This window comes from Chelon labrosus (genome assembly GCF_963514085.1).
Source record: "Chelon labrosus genome assembly, chromosome: 21".
In the NCBI taxonomy this organism is placed as follows: Eukaryota; Metazoa; Chordata; class Actinopteri; order Mugiliformes; family Mugilidae; genus Chelon; species Chelon labrosus.
This window is the reverse complement of record NC_140354.1, coordinates 2,595,199-2,615,000: the sequence shown is the minus strand read 5'-3', so window position 1 is coordinate 2,615,000 and position 19,802 is coordinate 2,595,199. Positions and strand designations below refer to the sequence as shown.

Sequence of the window (19,802 nt, the reverse complement as noted above, 5' to 3'; positions counted from 1 at the left end):
TCCAACCTCCACTTGCGGGGGACCAACCTCAAGTGGCACCCTGCCGTCTCCTGTGCCCCTACCCCAGCTGGGTCTCCACAGTTCTCTGAAAGGCCTAATGGGAAAAGGCCAAAATGAGCCACTACTTTTTAAGAGTGGCTCAAAGGAAAATGTGCAGGAGACTCAAATCTGAGTAAAATGAGGGTAGAAGTGTGGGGTAAGAAGAAAGGGATGGTGAATAGAGACATTGATAAAGCTTGCACCTATGAGTGTATGAGACTGATAGTAGCCTATTGTCCTCATGGACCGATTTCAGATAAAATTTAATAGTATCTGCTTTGTGTTGTCAGTCTGTTGACAGAGAGAAGCAGACAGGAAGACTGAAGTACTTGATAAGCGGTAGTCCCACCAACAGCGCTGTTTAAACTAACAGGCACAAACATATACGATCATTCATTAATGTGTGCAACCTGCTAGAGTCTTTGCCAAAGTCCAAGATAAAGCCAACTCAGTGGAATGTGCAATGAGCCTCTCTAGGTTTTATACAGATTGCTTAGTATATTTCCAGACACATTTGGTGTATATACTTGGAGGGAGACATAACATTGGCCATTGAACATGTTGTCAGATTAGTGTTTGGCAGAGACACTGAATAACAAACAATGATTTGGGTAAGCGGTATGGTCCCAGGTTTCCAGGAAGCACTAAAACAAAGCAAAATTAGAGCAGTGCAGCGACATTGTCCTGAAAACATGTATCAGACTTTGCAGGGAGACAAAACAAAAACAATTGTTTTTTGTTGTTTGTTTTGTTGTTGTTTTTTTCAGAGAGGTTTCGCTCTCACTTTCTCACTTTTTTCCCTTTCACACTTTACTGGCTACTATCTTCTTGGAAGGAGGAAAGAAATGCAGTGGTTTATCACAAAAGAAGAAAATCCTGTGACATAAAGGACAAAGACAGATCTAAAAAGGACAGAACGTACATATTATATATACCGTAAATATATTTTCATTCAAAGAAATAAATTATAAAGAATCTTTATTAAGCTTCTGACTGAAATCTACAAGGACTGAAGAATATATATATAAAAAGAAAAAAAAAAACACACTGCTGTTTTCGTGGCTCTCCTTTACAACTTTTCTCAACTTGGAACAAAATGGCCACTCTGCGCTAAGGACACATGTGGGAGAGTGGCAACCATTGAGAAGGAGCTAAAACAAAAAAACAAACAAAAAAAAAAAACGGCAAAGTGTTTGAGTGAATTTATTTTGGTCTCAACGTTTTTGTAGCCACAGAAAGTGTTTTCCCTCTCCTTTCGCATTCACATAAACAGGGTCACTGGAGGCGGAAGATCAAAAGTATGAAATATGACTCTTCATTATTTGAAATACAGTACAGTATTAATAATAATGATCAGAATGTTAATAATGATAACAAGCTTTAGCTTTATTTGTCATAGGACATCAAGTGATCAACGATATGTTACAATATTTTACTGTACATATTACTAAAATGTTGCACATGCTAATTTAGCATGCTCTGAAAACTCAAACATCTGGTTTCAACATATACTTTTAGATATATAACAATGATGGTATGACATATTGTTATTGTGTTATCATTATTATCATTCATATGACCATTATTAATACTACTCAGGCCTACAAATAACTGAGATAACTTCATTTGTGTATGACACTGTTTATGACTGATCCCGTCGACTAATGAACGGCAGTGGGACGGACTCAGCGTGCCACTAAGTGAGCTCCACATGCATCAGCAGGAAATAACCTGGCCCTCAAAATGGCTTCCTCAGTCCAGCCGTCAATGACTCCCCCGCTCTGATTCTGAGGAACCCTCATGTTATCACGCATTAAAGACAGAACATGTACCTTTGATGAAGACTGCACCTTTGCAGAGGATTATTTCACAACTGTATCTCAGTGTTATCGTGTATGAGTGGATTTCATGGCAGCAAGGAGCTAAATGGACGACAGGCATTGCCGAGCACTTTTTTAAAGGTAAGCAATGCTCGTTCAGTGAAAAAGAAGGTGGCATACAGTACAGTACACAGTGGGTGACATTTTTTCTAAAGAAAAAGGACAGTTAAATGAAAAAATATAGAAACTTATAGATCTCTTTTAAAAAAACAAAACTATTATGATAAGTGTTTTTCATTTTGGGTTTTTATCTAGTTTCATTATTTTTGTTTTTTTTAAATCAAGTGTTATCTTTATTGTAATATTGTTATTGTTATTATAATTAGCTAATTACACTGGTTATAATTATGAGAGATGTTCTGTTAGCAGAGGTCACTTTGAAAAATTAAAAAAAAACTGGCACATAAAATGGCAGTTGAAGTCTGTGAAACTTGGTGGCTATTATTTTTTTCTTTATGTTATGATCAACTTTAATTGTAATATCACTATTTGTATCCCTTTGGCTCTTCTTGAGATGAGACATAGCGAATGTGAAATGGTCGGCACTGGGTCCTTTTTTTTTTTTTTTTCCTGCACAGGGGGACAGGAAAGGCCCTGCTCTGGTTTACAGCTCACTCACACTCTGTACTTTCGTGAATGTCATCACCATCACAGTGCTCAGAGTGCATTTGCGCTATGTCAACACATCGTTGTCATGACTACACACTCAGACTAATGCGCCAAACAGCGTCACCATCAGCGCCTCGTACGGCACGTTCCTTTGAGGTGCCATATCTCAGCGAGCCGGCCAGTGTTCCTTCAGTGGTAGCAAATCAACCTGAGCATTGTACTCATGTCCTCACATAAAACTCACCCCTCCCCTCCACCCCCCAACCCCCAGCATCCTGCCATCAGGTTTCCCTGGCAACTGTTGCCGCTGCGACAGCCCTTATCACAGTGTCTTGATTTAGGTTTCGAATGCTGAGAGAGAGGACAGTAGAGACTTTCAACCAAGATATTTTCCACCCTCTTGCCAGGTAATTTGCCCCTGTAATGATCCTGGTTAATGTATAGGATTTGCTTACACCAGCAACCATATGTCCCACAATGCTCACTTATTGTTCATGTGATTTACGTGCCACTGTCCCCTATGCATTTAATTTGCATAGGCCCTACACCACTGCTAAACACATGTATGCAACCTACACTTGTGATTAACCCTCATGCGGTACATTAGTCATTAACATATTCGTTTCCCAGCAAAAGGATCTGTATTCCCATTCGCTGCTCATTTACATATTCATTTTCCTCTGTGTGTGCAAATAATGGAAATTATCATGTGGGCATGCTCGTGGGTAAGAGTGCAGTGTGTGTCAGTTTTGTGTGCATCACTGGCTGAAAGCATCGACTGTTATAAAAGCTATTTACCCCCAATTCCTCAAATACTGCATGCCCTGCCCATCCTCTGTAGTAGTTCATCACTTTGGAAAGCATTGTGTAGCCCCTATAGCTCCTGTGAAGTGGCACAAACCAGAGGCCATGTTACTGAGGCTTGGTGTTGGAGAGAGCAGCGGTTGAGCTGGAGACACACAGTCACAGTGCTGCAGTGTCTGAGTCACAGAGCACTGAACACACTCCCAACAATCTAATGGAAATGCTGTGTTTACTGTGCAGGAAGGGACCTGCTCATTCACCCATTCAGGGAATAGGTGAAAAATACCAGAATATGGGTGTGTGTGAGAGCCAGTGTGTGTTTCTATTGCATGTACACCTCCTGATTATAAAATGCCTGTTCTACTGTTGTATAAGGAGAAGCATCAGGACATTTGAAGTGGTGCGCTGTGTATGGCAAAAGATGTTACACCATTGTTGATGCAATGCTGCTCAGTGTGTGCATGCGTGCTCATGTGTGCGCGTGTTCAGGTGGGCTTATGCTAGCTCGGTGTGTAAGGAGGGGAAGAGGAAGGAGGGGCGGTCAGACCTCCATTTTAAATCCCCAGTTTAAACCGGCTCTGTCTCTCTCCTTCTGCCTCGGGCTACTTTTATGATCTTCCCACTGACACTTTGAGTAAAAACCCAAATTTTTTCCCCTTAAGAAGCCCGCCCTTCCTCCTCCTTTCCCTCTTTCTCTTCACATTGGGATAAACCAAAATGATGAAAGGCCTGTTCAATCAAACCACAATCTGCCACAACAAGTTGAGGGTCAAGGGTCAAGTCTAGTGGCAACCTTTGTTTGGCCAGCAAATCTAAGTTAGCGTTATCTTTATTGTTTTGCTCTGGCTCAGGTACATAAGACAGTAACACCTGTTGGTGAAGCTTAAGTGATTTTTAATGTGGATTTCAGTGGCTGTGTTTGTGGTTAATCGCCTTGTGACTTTTACTCGTAATCGTAACGATGCACATGGAATGATTTGGGGCTCCTCTGTTGTAGTAGGCGAGGTTTGTGTAATCGCAGAAATGAGGCCATGCCAGGTTCCATTCAGCAGTGTTAGTAACCGCGGCCATACTTGCACCAGTCCCTGAGGAAGGCCCGGCGCACATGTTAACCTCAGCACTACAAGCCCTATGTGAGCTCCACACTGCTTAATTTCTTTTCTGTCAACCCCCCTTTAAAAATAGCAGTCAAGCCACAGCAGAGCTCAATGCATTATTGATACACATGGTGTCAATGATGCATGTGCTTAGGCACCAGTGCTAATTTTCTACACCCTGCAGAGGCCAAGTGCATAGGCCGGTTGTAATTTATATGCATCGTTGCTGCTGTTATTTTTCACTTGGTCACCATGATGGTTCATAGGGGCCAAATGTTGCAGCTTGTCTCCTCACATGACGGCTGGTGTGATTCTGATAAGTGCAGCAGTGCTTTGTGTGCCACTGTGTCACCAAGCCTCCACCCCCACTCTCACTATAGTTCGCTTTGCCACGGCTGTGAGATGTTTGGCAGTCCGGGCCTGGATTCATCACCATCACACTGGTCTTAGTCCGATTTGATGGCACCAGCTCTTAAAAGCCCAGTTCATTATTTTCAGTCACATTATGACAGTATGAAGAACTTTTTTGTCACTGCGTGGAGCTTGAGATGAGATGTGCACAGACATTTTTCTGCGTCATCACTGTGAAAACCCTGCCCTGCAGCCATTCATCAAGCATGTCTACATGCAAGGACCACACACACCCATGCAAAGTCCTCTGACACTGACTGACTGACTAATTTATTGATTGAGGTGGAGCTTTCTTAAACAATCTGCAGCAGAGTGCAGTGGAGGTTAATGCAAACCTCTCAGCCATTGTGCTTCAGTTCACGCATGTGCGCTTTACATCCTGTGAAGGTGTCCTTAATTTGAGAATTGCAGAGACATTAGTATATGGCTTAGTCTCTTGTTGCCTTGGAAACACTGTCGCTGGTCACAAGATGTCCATTTTGGTCGTCTTGTGAGCTTTGAACTACATGGAGTTGGAGAGGGCAGGCAGTGTGTGTGGGCTGTGACGTGAGAGTGATGAGTGGTGTTTCATCCCAGATGACTATCTCCTCTGTGTCACTCAGCTGTAGGTCAGAGGGCCTAAGAGCTGCAGCTCAGAAGAAAACTGAGAAAAATCCACAGAGTCACTGAAATAGTAAAATGGGACACGCTCACAGCCCATGTAATTGTAAAGTACCGATTAATGGGAATACTAAAGCTGGAGCGCTGCTTAACACAGAGCTTCTCATGAATGCTTTATAAAGGAGAATATCATCGTTGTCATGTGGAAATCTTGTAACTCCAATTTTGATCAGTTGAGTGATTACATTTTTATATTTGCGCTGAGACTCAGTGGCCCTTTGTGCTGGTGTCAGAACTGCATGGGGTAAAAAAAATAAATAAATAAAAATCTTGAAGTTCAAAAGTAGCCTGTTTTTCTTAGAGCCAGAGAAGCTGACATATGGGACTGTGCAAGGTTTTCACCCGACAGCGACCATATTGCGCTTTCAAAAGCAGATTTGTGTTTTGAGAACAATCTGGGTTGTTGCAGATCATGTTGGGATTTGGAACCATACTTCTGGAGCAACTTCATGCCCTGGAGTGCTGCGGGAAACTCCTCTCCAGTTTTGTGATGTGTGTGGAATTGTACTGGAATGTCCTGAACTGGCCTTAACTATTAATGGATGTGCTGACCCAGCAGCTGTGCTCCTCTCAACGGACAGGCTCACAGTTACGTTTCCAAACGCTCATTCCCTTCTATCCGCAACAGTTCAGCTTCCAGATTTACTGTTTATGGGGACTTTGGCTCGGCATCATAATCACACTTTGCTGTGTGTGATGTTTGTTTGAAGATGGGCAGAAGCCATAGACTACATCTCAACACTTTGAAGTCTAAATTCAGGTCTGGTTGGAGCACCCTATGGAGGGCCCAGAGGAGATATGACAGATATGGTATATGTATATAAGCTGGTGGTTTGGTAATGGAGCTGCTTAAAATTTATCTATATACTGAGGTGGCAGATTCCCCAGTAGACATAACGTCAAACCCTCTATTGGCTCTGAAGCCGACTGGTCTAAGAAAGGGGAAATTAGCGCAGAAATCATCTCTGACCCAGATAAGCCTCCCCAGCTGAGCTTAGATTCAGACCTGCAACTTCCACTCAGTGAAAGAAGTTTTAAAAAAGCAGGAGCCAGTTGTAAATAGTCATCAATATGAAATACACTTTTACTGGAGATATTGATTTTTCTTTACCCTTTTTTGTCTCCACCCCCACATGTCAGCCAGTGAGGCATGCTGCTTTTCTCATTGGTGCTGATTTATTTATCCAGTCTGGCCCTTAGTACCCTTATTTCACGTTTGCTCTCATTTCTGCTTGCAGTCTATGTGACACCAACCTCACGTCATGACTTTATGTTCATGAACGGCTACTAGCGACGCACGACGGGAACAAAAGTGGCCTCCAATTCGCTCAATCTGTGGTGTTTCTGGGCAGCCCATCATGGCTGCGCCACATAAACCAGACAGTAAAGCCCACTCATCACGCAACAGCTTCTGTCGCCTTAGGCTTCCCCACCCTGTGAGCCCAAAGGAAATAGAGTGACAAGGGAGGACAGGGCAGGCAGAAATAGAGAAACAGAAAAGAGAGATAGATGGAAAAGAGATGACAGGACGAATGAAAGATGACACTGAGAGACATCCTGTCACTCCATATCTATGTAGGTTTCAGTCTACATGTGTGAATGTGTTTGCATGTGCGTGCTGAAATGTATGTCTCACACACACACACACACACACACACACACACACAGACTCTATGCGCTCTGTGCGTGTTTGTTTAATATCTGCATGAGTGGCATCAGTATGCATATTTATGCATACGTCCGAATGGGTTGCATGCATTTGAGTGCGCACCCTATCCGTGTTTGTGTATCTGCGAGCAGCACAGATAAAGACATGAAGGAGGAAGGGCCGCCGTGGTGCTTATATGTCACCCAGCGCCCGAGGGGGAATGACTCCTCTCTGTCCCCGACCCAGGGGAGGCAGAGGAGGAGCATGGCTGACTTCTCCTGCTTCTCTGCCTTTTTCTCGCCCTCCTCTTCAGAAATGTAGCTGAATCCTCAGTCACGGCCCCTCCCTCTCTTCCTGAGTCACACACAGCATACTCATATGCTCGCTTGCTCGCAGAAGTACGTCTTGTATTATCCCCCTTTCCTCCTCTCATGCTTCTCATCCCCATAACCCTTCTGTTCTCCTCCTCTGCTCTTCTCTATCTACCTCATACTTCCTGTTTCACCCCTCCCACCTTCTTCTTCTGCCATTTTTCACGCCCCTGCAGCTAGATGTCAAATTGGGATTCTGTATTAACCCCTTGATCCACACAAACACACACACAGTTGCTCCCATGCTCCCATTCGCCCTCTAAACCTCTCCGATCCTCTCTCAGGAAAATGGAAAACAAAACCCACAACAAAACAAGGCTTCTGATATTTCCTTCCCTCTGTTCAATTAAACATGGCCTCCATCTGCTTCTTTGTTTCTCTTCGGCTTTTCTTCTGCAATATTGGCTATGGTTGTTCTTGTGATTGTTTCTTAAGACTGTGTTTTAACCTGTTACAACTACAGATGTGCATATTAACACTGGAGGAACATGTCACAGGGGTGTGTGTGTGTGTGTGCGTGTGTGTGCGTGTGTGTGGAGGAGGGTGGAATTGTTCTGCTTCAAGGTTCTGTGCCAAATCTTTTTCAGAACATTCAATCTCTGTTCATGTGCCATACTGAGAAATTTATGAAATAAAAATAACGTTTTTCACAAATTTCCAAGTGAGATTGTGTTGCTTATTTTTGATTGTAGCTCTATGAACTGTTATCGCTGAGACAGAAAGCAAGTGGAGGGCCGACGGCAGCATGGCCTGTCTGTGCCTGCACTGTGTGTGAATGAATTGTGTGTGTGCTCTTCCGCGTTATTTTTTCAGAGAGCCTCCTCTTCCTTCAGCCGGCATCAGTTTTTTTCTCAGTGTGCCGCAGCAGTGTTGCAGAACGTATGTGAGTGTTTTGAAGGCATTGTGTCAGTGTGTTAAAGCTGATTTGACACTGAGGCTGTGGACCAGCTGGCTGCAGGGTGTGTATTGTGACCCAAGCCGCTGACCTACGCCTGCGCCCTGCGTCTGCCCGTATGTGTGTGTCTTTGTGTGGGTGCATGTCTGCGTGTGTTGTTCGTAGGATGTTGTTTAGCCTGCGGTGAACACTTAACTCGTGCTGGTTGGGGGTTTGCCAAGAGGTCAGCTTCTGAATGCTACTGACTCAGGGTTACAATTATTGGTTCGGCATGTGTGTGTGTATGGGGCTGGGTTTGGGGTGCAGGATTGTAGGGTTGTGTCAGCATTGATCTCCTTGCTCTGATTCTCCTGTAATGTTTGATGAATAAAATGTTTCATTAAACTATTTTAATATCATAGCTTTTGTGTTTAACTGCCTCTCGATCGACCACAAAGGCCCTGAGCTCTGAAAGTGTTAGATGTTGTTCGATGGAAGTGCCTTTCGAGACTAAACTTTGCTGTAAACCTGCCGAAAGCTGAGCACAGCTAATGATAGAAAACACCCATACTGTGAATGTGTGTCCTCGCGAGGAGAGCCCAGTGTTCTCACAGGGGCAGCGTACAGTATTATAAATGTCCAAGTTTAAATTGTGTTCAATAATGTAATCTGGAATGAAATATAATCAATGAATCTCAGCCAAAGAAAGCAGATAGACTTCAATGGCCTTGAATGCTGTGAGACTTTAGTCTTGTGTGTGGATGTGGCTAAATTCTGCTTGCACAACCACACGTCTTGAATGCAATTAGCAAATGCAATTATTAGGCCGATGCATTTAGAAGGACTGGTGCCATTTTTACACAATAAGAGCAGTTCAAAGTCATGCTAGCAGTTGTGTTAGGCTTTGTTTGGCACAGTGCTCCAAGATAAAATCTGCCATCTGCATGTCATTGGGAGCATGCGGATATGCCATTAAATATTAAAATAATAATTCTTATCAGCACAGCATGGTAATATTGGCTCATTTGAGAGACTTCTCATTATTGTGGCATTGTAGTGTGTGGCTTTTTCACCAGAGAGTGTAGGAACTGTCTAAAATATGTACAAAATGCACATTTTCTTTTAAATAAAATCTAATGCATCACCAATGATGCCTTTAAAACTACACAATAATTTCACATCTTCTTTTGGAACCTACAGCATAGACTCTCCCGTTCAAATGAGGAAACATGTATTCTTTATTTTAAAGATGTCTAAAGCTGGTAACCTAGCAAGTTAGCATTTCCTTTTTCTTTCCCACCCAAAAATTCACTAAATTCTGTAATCAGATTATTGTAATCCAGTTACACATTCTGTATTACTCCTCCAGCCTTTGTGTGGGTGTGTGCATGCAGAAAAAAAAGAAAAGAAATGCAAACAAGCCCCGTCCTCTTTTGCATGATATCTGTGCACAATCCACGTCAAAGCATATATGTTTAAATTGCATGAACATCATGTAATTTGTGCTACTGTGTTCTCTGCATGGAGGCATGAGCTTCCGTGCATGGTAGATGATTATCTGTAAAGAAAATGCACTTGCATTTCTTCTCCAAGTGTCATGTGTTAGAACTTTAAAATGCTGATGTAACACCTGCTTTCGTATACATGCTATCAAGGGTGCAGGCCACGGTCGCGCTGAATAGATTATGCAAAAGCTCCTAACAATTCTCATTTTCACGTCACCGACACTAGTATCTACATGACTCAAGGGTAGAGCAGCAGGTTCATGTAAGATTAGAACAGACTGCATGAAATCCAGGGCAATTTATGTGTGACAAAACAGTGAGGCTGAAGCATGCAACTCAATCAAAAGGCTCTATTTCTCTCTCAGCTCTAGTTAGGTAAAAATAGTTGTGATTGAAGGCGAGGGGGCAGGGAAGGGGAAGTGCAAGAGAAGAGCTGATGGAAGGACGGGCATGGTGATTTGAAAAAAAGAAAAGGAGAGAGTCCTAACGATGGGAACCAACACCTTTCTGTTTTCCGCCTCCCCTACTCATGAAAAAGCCAATTCTTACAGTCGGCTGGTATCTAAGTGATTTGTCCCCCTGCTACTTCTCTTCTGGAGCCTGCTGCATGTCACTCTCCTCTTCCCTGCCATTTGTCTCTGATTTTCTGCTCTGGCACTCATGCTGCGTCGGCGGCACGGTTACTCTGCGAGGTGAGCTTTGTCTGGAGGTCAAGGCTGGCGTTAGTCCTGGATGTGAAGGTCAGAGTCACAAAGAGGTGCCTCTGTCTTCTTTAATTCAGTCTCCTGTGATGAACGGTCCATGTCACCCTTCCACAGCCCCCCGCCCGGCCGCTCTTCCTCCACATCGCTACTATCCCGCTCTGCAATGATACAGTTGTAAAGTGTAACCTTGGAGACAGGGGCTAATCATCCATCCCATAGCTTCCCTTTTAATCCCTCTTCCTCCACTTCGCTGTCTCTTCTCTCAACTTCTCGCCTTCTCCTCCCACATCTTCTCCACCTTTCCCCTCCTCTTCTCTGCAACAGGCTATTTAGGCATTTCATTGGCTTTACAGTATTTTCTCAATTATCTCCCTACCTCTTTACCTACCCTCCGTCCCTTTCCCCACCATCCTCCCCTCTCTTTGTTTGTCCTGTGGAAGGACGTTTGTTTTCCTGTGGGGGTAGAGGGGAATCGACATCGAGAGATGAGTTATTGATTAGAAAGCAGGTTGCAGGGGCGAGGTAATGCGAGTCAGGGAGAGCGAGAGAGAGGGAATGAAGACAGGATGACACGTACAACCCATGACACATCCTGCATACTGTATCAAGGTACCGTGCACACACATGCCGCTGTAACATATGTGCAATATGCTGTGTACACGCTGTTACATGCATACTTGATTAACAGTGATAATGAACTGTCATTTATGCATAAAAGACTAACATTTATCAAATTAGGATACACCTGGTTGTCTGTGAGTGGATACAGCAACCTGTTAAGCTCTTAAAATACGGATTCTATGTCACTTACAATGAACATTTACTATTAAACTATGTTGGTGTCATCACTAATTAGTGAACAAAACATTACTGCAAATTTGAAAATCGTTTTGTTCTCATGATGAATTTTACCTGATTAGATCTGAGCTGACAAATAGGCCATGCAGATATGTAATCCTGCTTTATAAGACCCAAATTAAGTGGCAGGTTTGTGTGCTCTGGAGTAGATGGAGATGCATCCAGTTGGCATTGAGTTCCTCAAATATCAGTGCTGCCCGCTGTCGTCATCATTTCAACCACTTTCCATAATTTGCTGATTTGTCCGGCCCATTGCTGCCAAGCACAATCAATTCTCTGCAGACGTTTTTCCAGACTTAAATCATGTTGCAAAAACTGAAATCACAAGATTCAGGGTGCCTTTGCAAGGTTACAAATGTTGGTCAACCTGAATACAAGGCAGTTTATTTCCATTCTTGAAAGGTTACATGCAGGAGATGCTATTTTACCCAGCTGCGACACAACTGAAATGCACTGGTAAACACAATATCGTGAAAAATCTAAACTGAGCCACATGTGATGCACGTAGAGGGGCAGGTATGAAACAAACCGTTTGCAATTAGACAGAGCAGAGAATATGTCATCCCATGAGAAGGTCACTGCATCCAAATACAACAAGATTTAATTCATAACAAGGTTTTACCAAGGGATGATATTTCATGCACAGCTATCCATGAAGAGATGTCTGTTTTTTTTGTTTTTTTTTCCCAGAGAGCAAGCATATGTTCTTTCAGACACAGTTAGAAGCATCCACGTAACACCAGTGCAACAGCCAACGTGTGTTACTGTGTGTGCGTTAAAAACAGCTCTTTAAGGAGATGGTAGAGCCTCCTCTGCGGCGCGCAATGTTTGCAACATGTTGACTTGTGATATGACACCATCGCAGTCTGGCCTCAGCAATGGGCTCACAGCCACGCTTTGGTTTCCATAGAGCTCTTCAAATCATGACATCCAACAGGACTCTGACAAAAGAGATGAGAGCGTTTCAGCTGGCCAGATCACAGCCTGCTATCTTGGATATTTATCTCTGATATTCAGCATTCCAGACTAGACCAGAACAACCAGGAGACAATCTGTACAAACAAATACGATGCGATTATAAATGCATTACCATTCAGCTGACAGGCAATCAACACGCAATGACTTGTTGTGCAACGCCGCAGAATTAAGAGTTCTCTCAGGTTTCTTATGCATTGGAGATGATTGACATGCAAACAGCAGCTTTTTGTATAGAGTGGAGTCTGCTTCTCCTCACCCCACCCCTCCCACCCTCACCCACAACTCTTACTTTTTGCTCTGTGTCTCCTGGTTACATAAAGGGGCTGTGTTTGCTTCCCCAAGGTGAACTAACTGGCTTCATATGCATGCAGAGACGTGATTGTGCACTTGCGATACATTTTAAAATCCATGTATTGTGTGGCGCGCAACCTTCGCTCATGCGCATGGTCACTGCCACCACCACTCCCTTCTTTCCCTATGCTGCAGCGCTAAACGATTCAAGTAGTTGCAGTAATGACTCGAGGCAAGGAGGCAATAGTTGAGGTGAATCTCTCTCTCTCTCTCTCTCTCTATCTCTCTCTCTCTCGTTTTTTTCTCAGTCTCATCAGGGTCTTCAATCCATCGATTAGCCACAGAGGAGTAGTGACAGGCAGCAGCCACTGCGGTCCTGCAGAATTGCCTGTGTGTGTGTTTGTATGTGTGTGTGTGCTGGCCCGCGAGTGTGAGCAACAGATAGGGACACAGACAGCAGACACGGGGGCAGAGCCTGCAGTCGTGCACACCTACGCGAAGGAGTGCACAAGCCTTATTTACTCCACTACCTGGTTTATTGAGTCAACCCCCTCAGTGAGGTTCTCATGCAGCTGCCTGCCCCCTCTGTTTCTCTCCAACACTGCTGCGTGCTAAGCCACCAGCCTTCACTAGCACCCAGCTGAACTCCACCATGAAAGAGAGAACTGCATATGCATGGGTTGTTGACCATGCAGGTGCACGCCACCTCTGCGCTGCACATACCAGACCTGTTTACACATGGGCCGGTGGTGGCTGCAGCAGTGGTGCCTAATGAGACAACATTATTTATAGTCTGGTGTGACAGCAGCGGCCTCACCATTAGACTGATAATGAGTCACAGGGATATTGATGGATGCTTGTCTATATTGGTATTCACCAAGGAACCAGTGCCACTTCTCTAGGTTGCCGTGGATACCAACGTTGCCTGCTAAATGACCCAATAATAATAATGATAACAATGACAGCACTATGTGGAGATTGAGTTTTAAAACCACAGGGAGAAGGACGCCGGACAGAGCGTTAGAGTAATGAGGATGGAAAGAGAGCGATACAAATGAAAATAAAGGAAATAAATCTCGGTGGGAAGGAGGGGTGGGGGGGGTGTCATGTCAGGGGTTTGGGTTGGGTGGGGGGGCAGAGAGAGGGGGGCAAGAACACACAATCGATGATCAGTGAAGTAGCATTAGCTTTGTTCACACATCCCCAGCCTCACACCCCCATCCTTCCACCCAGCCCTCCCACCTCCCCACCACCCCACCTCCCCCTTCCTCTTGCGGCCTCTCTTTCTTTCTTGCTGCAGCGTTGCCATGGCGACCGAGAAATGTGGGAATACCTCTGTCCTTCAGAGAGAGAGAGAGTAAAAGAGAGAGAAGGAAGAGATGGAATGAGACAAAGGGCGTGAGGAAGGAAGGAAGGAAGGAAGAAATGGAGGAAGGGTGGAAAAAGAAGATTCTGGGGAGCATGTGGGAAGGGGGGGTAGACATCAGTCACTGACTGAGCACATATTAAAAGCCTTGTTTAGCCCTTGAAGGAGCGACTAAAGTATGTAACATCATGATCTTACACACTCGTACACACACAAACAAAAGTGCGTCAGAGTCGGAGCCCTGCTAAAGCATTCAGCTCCCCTCGCTGGCTCTGGTTCCATGAAAGAGAGTTAGCGGAAAGTGTTTTGAGGGAGTTTGTGCACACACACATACACAGACTTGCACATGCACATGCTCTTGTCCCTCTTATCCTCTGTAGCACACACACATAGACGTGATTGTGGTCACACACATGTTAATCAGTGGCCAGCCAGGCTCCTATGTATTTACCTACTCTCAGCTTTGTGAGGCCATGGTTACTATGACAACCCATCCAGACTGAAATAGTCTCAGTGGCTTTTGCTTTCTGTATGCGCGGTATGTTTGCATCACCTTCTTTACCTTAAATTCTCATGACCCTCCCTCGTCGTCCACTCATACAAGTTAGTGGAAAAGCTGGTGCATTTTAGGTGGCCTCCCTGTCCCCCCTCCCACCCTTTTGCCCACCCCTTTTCTTTTGCCACTCCTGTCGTCCCCTTCTCCCAGATCACTCTCACCTTCCTGCCAACCTGCTCCAAAGATCCGCCTCAAATTCATTTTATTGGCAGCTAGCATTTCCATGGAAACATCTCGAAACCATGGCAACTATTTGAACAGAGCCACACGCTTTTAAAACTGCTGCACTCATCCCCTCGCTCTGCCTCTTCTCTCTCTTTCGCTATCTTTATTCTCTCCATTTTCTCCTCTTCAGTTTACCTGTGCACATATACATATGTTTATATATGTTCTGTGCGCGTCTGAAACAGAGTCCAACCTTGTATGCATGCCGTACTGAACCTGCTACGTGTACTTCATGCATGGATTTGAGCTCTGCGTTTGAGCTCTGTTTGTGGCTGTGTGATTGTTTGAGCTGATCTTGTCTTCAACACATACACGTGTGTGCGTGTCAGTGCATGTTTGCATCCTGTCCTGTGCACTCTCTGCAAGAACCTAACACGATTATGGGCGAGTGCCTATTGCCTAAGCCTCCTCTCCTCCTCCACTAGTTACCTTGAGCTTGTCCTCTCAAGTGTTTCAGCAGCAGCAGCCTGTCTGTCAAACTTCTGGCTCCTCCCCCGGGATGCAGCCTGATGATGTGAACTGGAGTAAGACTGAATTGACTGGAGTCCAGTCACAGCAGCCCACTCTTGACGAGGCCTGGCACACTGCTGCAGCTTCTGTGATTCTGACTCCACAAACATCCAGTCAGGCATAAACCAAAGACTGAAATTCTCTTTTGATTTTAAAGCTGCAGTAGCTTAGAGCCTAAAAAGAAGCACTGTAGAGAGAATCTGACTATAAATTTGTCCAATTCACACAAATGTTGCACATTTCATAGTGGGTTTAACAAATAGAAGACAAAAAAGCGAGACATTACAAAGTATGTACGGGCAATATCGCATACTGTATAGTACGTTGGTGTTTTCTGTGTTTCACTGAAATAATATTGCACGGGGGGTAGTGAAAGGAGTGTAGGATTTATACTTTTTGTCAGCATTAGTGTAAAATTAAATATGAATCTTCATGTTTCTATTAAGAATGAAAACTTCATCCCTGCAAAGGGGACAGTTCCACAGAATCCGGCATGTTGCAGCACCGCGTTTCCGCAGCAACTAAGCACTCACTGGGAAGTAGGACTTTCGTGTTTGAATGCGTTCTGCAAGTGAGGGCGGGTTATTCAGTTGGTTGCAATCTTCAACCTCATTTACAGATACCACTTGGCTAAATCCTGCCCACTCATTGCCACAGTCCAGTTTGGCTTTGAAAGCCAGCACTTAATCTGCCAATTTCTGTCAGTCCGCCCTGAAATTAGTATGAGTTCAAGTTAAAAGTTGAAAATGTCACACGGGTCCACAAGTTGTACTGTCCACACTGTGAGGAATCTGGTGACTTGTTCTCGGAAAGTAATCTATCTGCTTAGAAACCCTGGAAGGATAGCCCCACTTGTGTCAAGGGACGAAACTGCACAGACAAACGATAGCTGCAACATAATTGCAATACAAATGGCCTATTATGTCATGTTGACATTCAGGTGCCAAAATCATATAGTCTCCTTACAGCCTGATAGCATAGTTACTGGTCCATGTCTGAGTATTTGGGGACCTACTTTAAACTGACTAAAACTTAACTCCCATTTAAATTAAACAATAAATATTAAAAGCCCAATGGTGGACACTTTGGTGTTTTTTATTTTTATTTTTTATTAATATAGAAAAACAACCAAAACAGTTACAGGACAGGGATTGTCTTTTTAGCACCCTTCAGTATTAAAAACGGAATATGTTGTTCAAATGAAAAGCATTCTGCTCTTTACAGCAGTGTAGCAGATACAGCCTGTGCAGCCCTCACCATACAACATACAATATCAATGCATTTATTAACTCATTTACCACCTCTAATATGTCACTCTTCAAATAGGATCAAATATGACAGCCAAGAGTAGACTGCTTAAAGCTTGGTACATCGCGGCCCTGTGTGTTACTGTGCACCTTTGTTAGTGTAAGAGTTTGCCTTTACGTCCTAGAAGACACAACAGGACCCCAAGACTGCTGTGAAAGGATCTGACTTAACAGCACTAATAAAAGTTGTTTATTTTAAATTTATACGGCATGTATCAAGCTGTTTAACACTTTGGATGACACAGAGCTAATTGAGACCAGACATGTGAAGAATACAGAAATGCAACCAAGAACGCTTTGTGCGACTTATCTCACCTGCCAAAAAAAAAAAAAAAAGAGAAAAGAAAAAGAAATGTGCCATAACTGTGAAATTTAATCTGTCCTATTTTAGATCAGTTGGTAATAATTTATACCTCACCACAGCTTTGATGCGTCGGCAGGCTTTGATTTTATCTGAAAAATCTAATTGTAAGGCTGTGGTCATACAAGCACAGGGGAAACTAATAACATCACTCTCAACATGAAAGACAAAATCATTTTAATGATAACGGGGGAGTTCAGATATGTGGGAAGACATTTCTGCATTCCTTTAATGTTGAGCTGGTCTTATTGTTTCCATAAGCAGCCATGAAACATATAGAAAGCATTAAGAATCAAATAAGATAAAGATTATCTTTTCTGCCCCACCTCCACCCTTTCGCTCTCAAGTATTTATTTTTTTTCTCTGCTTGCAGTTTTTCCAGCACCGGATATCTTAAAATAAAGCATTTTGATTTTTTTCTATAGCAACTAAAGTAAAATTAGTGTAATTGTTTTAATGAAAAGGCCTCAAGGCTTCTTTTTCTTCACCCTGCGATAGCAGATGAGTCCCTCTCACCTAAAGCATAAGACTGTCCCCGAAATCAGTGAGGAAGCAGAAATAAAAAAGCACGGTAACAGCAGAAAGATATTAAAAATAAGGCAGAAAAACAATAACCCTAAAATAATAATACTATTACTAAACATAATGTAGATGAAAGCGCAGCCATATACGCAAGTCTATTCCCCGAAGAGCTGCTCAGGATTTTCTCAGTGGGAAAAAAAAACAACAACAACAATTACAATGCCATGAAATGAATAAAAGGTATATTCAGTTATCTGAGTCCTTTGAAGATGGGTGAGGACGAGTAAGAAAATCTAATTCAACAGTAAGGGTTTTCCTTTGCAGAAAAGAGAGCATATGAGGAAAAAAACTCCCAAAGTGCAGAGATTAGTAGGCAGCACCGACAGTTTATTCTTCACTGGGGAGTTGTGTGTGTGTGCATGTGTGTGTGTGTGTGTGTGTGTACAGTATGTGTGTATGGCCAATCTGGTGTGTGACAGTCAGAGGAGACAAACTTCCATGGTTGCAGGATTCCTGGGAGTTAATGATGAGGAGCCAGCAGAGGTGAGGACATCATGATCAAACACATGCAGAGAGAACTAAATGAACGCATTCGGGGAGGTGACAAAATAACAGAAGCACCCTAACAATATGTGAATATCAAGCAGCTAATAAAGAGGACGGCCACCCTTCGCTTCCTTCATAACAACTCCCGTCCTCCCCGTGATGCTTTCATGCTGTTTCTTGGCGTGCACGTGGTGGGAACTTCTTTCAAGAGGAAAAATCTCAAGTTATGAGGGACTAGAGAGGAGAAAACCCTGGGATGACAAGTCCAGTGATGTCTGGATCGGCTGAGACAACGCTGCTGTTCATGAATTGCTGTAACAAAAAAGTCGAAGGGTTTCTGAGTGAGTGCAAAATCTGAAATTCTGCATTGTGCACTGTCTGGCCTTTGTTAGCGAATCATGCCTTGTGTTGTTCACCTTTTTGTCTAATGTACCCCCAATTTATCAGATAATCAAGTACACAGCCACATTTTAAACTGCTGTTTCATATAGTCAGAGGAAGGCAAATCTGGTCAAATTAGTTTTTGTACTTTGTCCACATGGACTAGCTAAAGCTCAACATTTCAACCTTTTATCCATTATGTTTGGCTAACTACTATTTTATTGTCATTGTCTTTTAGAGGATGCTTGAGATATTCTGCTCACTTGCCAACAGGTCTTCACAAACTCTCAGTTCCAGCACAGTTCAGACGTTAAGCCTGACTCAGTATTTTTGATTTATATTTTAAATTATCAATCAGTTACTCCACAGTTTACCAACCTCTACCTCTTGGAAACTGTATCCCTGGTTGAGAATCACTGAGCATCTGTCTTACACATCATTGTATGACCCTTTGTGGGCTGCAGTCCAATCTGAGTTGGAGTTCACACCACAAGAACTCAACCGCAATAAAAATACTCAAATGAAGTCATTGCGTGTTTGCAAAGTCATGCATTTGCCTTGTGTATTAGTGTGTATGGACACAATGTGGAGTGTAGTAACTAGAGCTGCTGTTCGAAATGGCCTCATCATCGTCTGTTACATGACCATGCAGATCAATGATCAGACATAAAGCCTGCATGACTGACGGCAGTTACTGCTACAGATCCACCAGCATGTCTCACAGCTGACAGCCAATACTGGGCTGAAGGCATTCTTTGAACTGAAGAGAAAGGAAAATGACAGCCAACTAAAATCTTTTCTTTACGTCACGTTAGCCATCCTTCAGTTCCGTTCTAAAGATTTGCAAAGCTCAGTGTATCATTTCACTGAGACTTTGAGGAGTTAATTATGTGGTAAATGTGTCTGTCTCGACCGCTTTTTGTCTTTGTCAGTGCAGTTTGTCTGTCTTTTGCATATGTTTTCATGATTTTGCAGACTGTTATTTCGTTCACACTGTGCAGATGGATTTACATACACAATATGTGACTCATTTGTGTGTGCCAACACATCAAACACCTACACAAATACGTATGCGTGTACGCACCCACGCATGCTACATTATGAGGACCTTCTGTTGGCTATATTTTTACCTAAACCCATTCTGTCACGTCTACTCTGTGACCTAAAATTTCTTTTCAAAAAACTTTAATTTCTGAACCCAACATTCCTCCCCTTTTTCTATCATATTAATCAATTCTGAACAAAATTTATAATTCAGCAGACATGTTCATTACTGTGAGAGCAATCAGTGTACTGGAT

The 19,802-nt window shown here is 43.3% G+C and overlaps 1 protein-coding gene across 1 annotated transcript in view; it reads left to right on the top strand.

Annotated features, from left to right (window-relative positions):
- lrrc4ba (leucine rich repeat containing 4Ba) overlaps nt 1-172 on the top strand; it is a gene marked incomplete at its 3' end in the record, with an annotated part of 4,473 nt that extends 4,301 nt beyond the window's left edge. The window contains exon 3 of the mRNA XM_084570007.1: nt 2-172. Coding sequence (XP_084426133.1) covers nt 2-172 — 171 coding nt within the window. The remainder of the gene's footprint in view (nt 1) is intronic.
- Nucleotides 173-19,802: the final 19,630 nt, after the last annotated feature.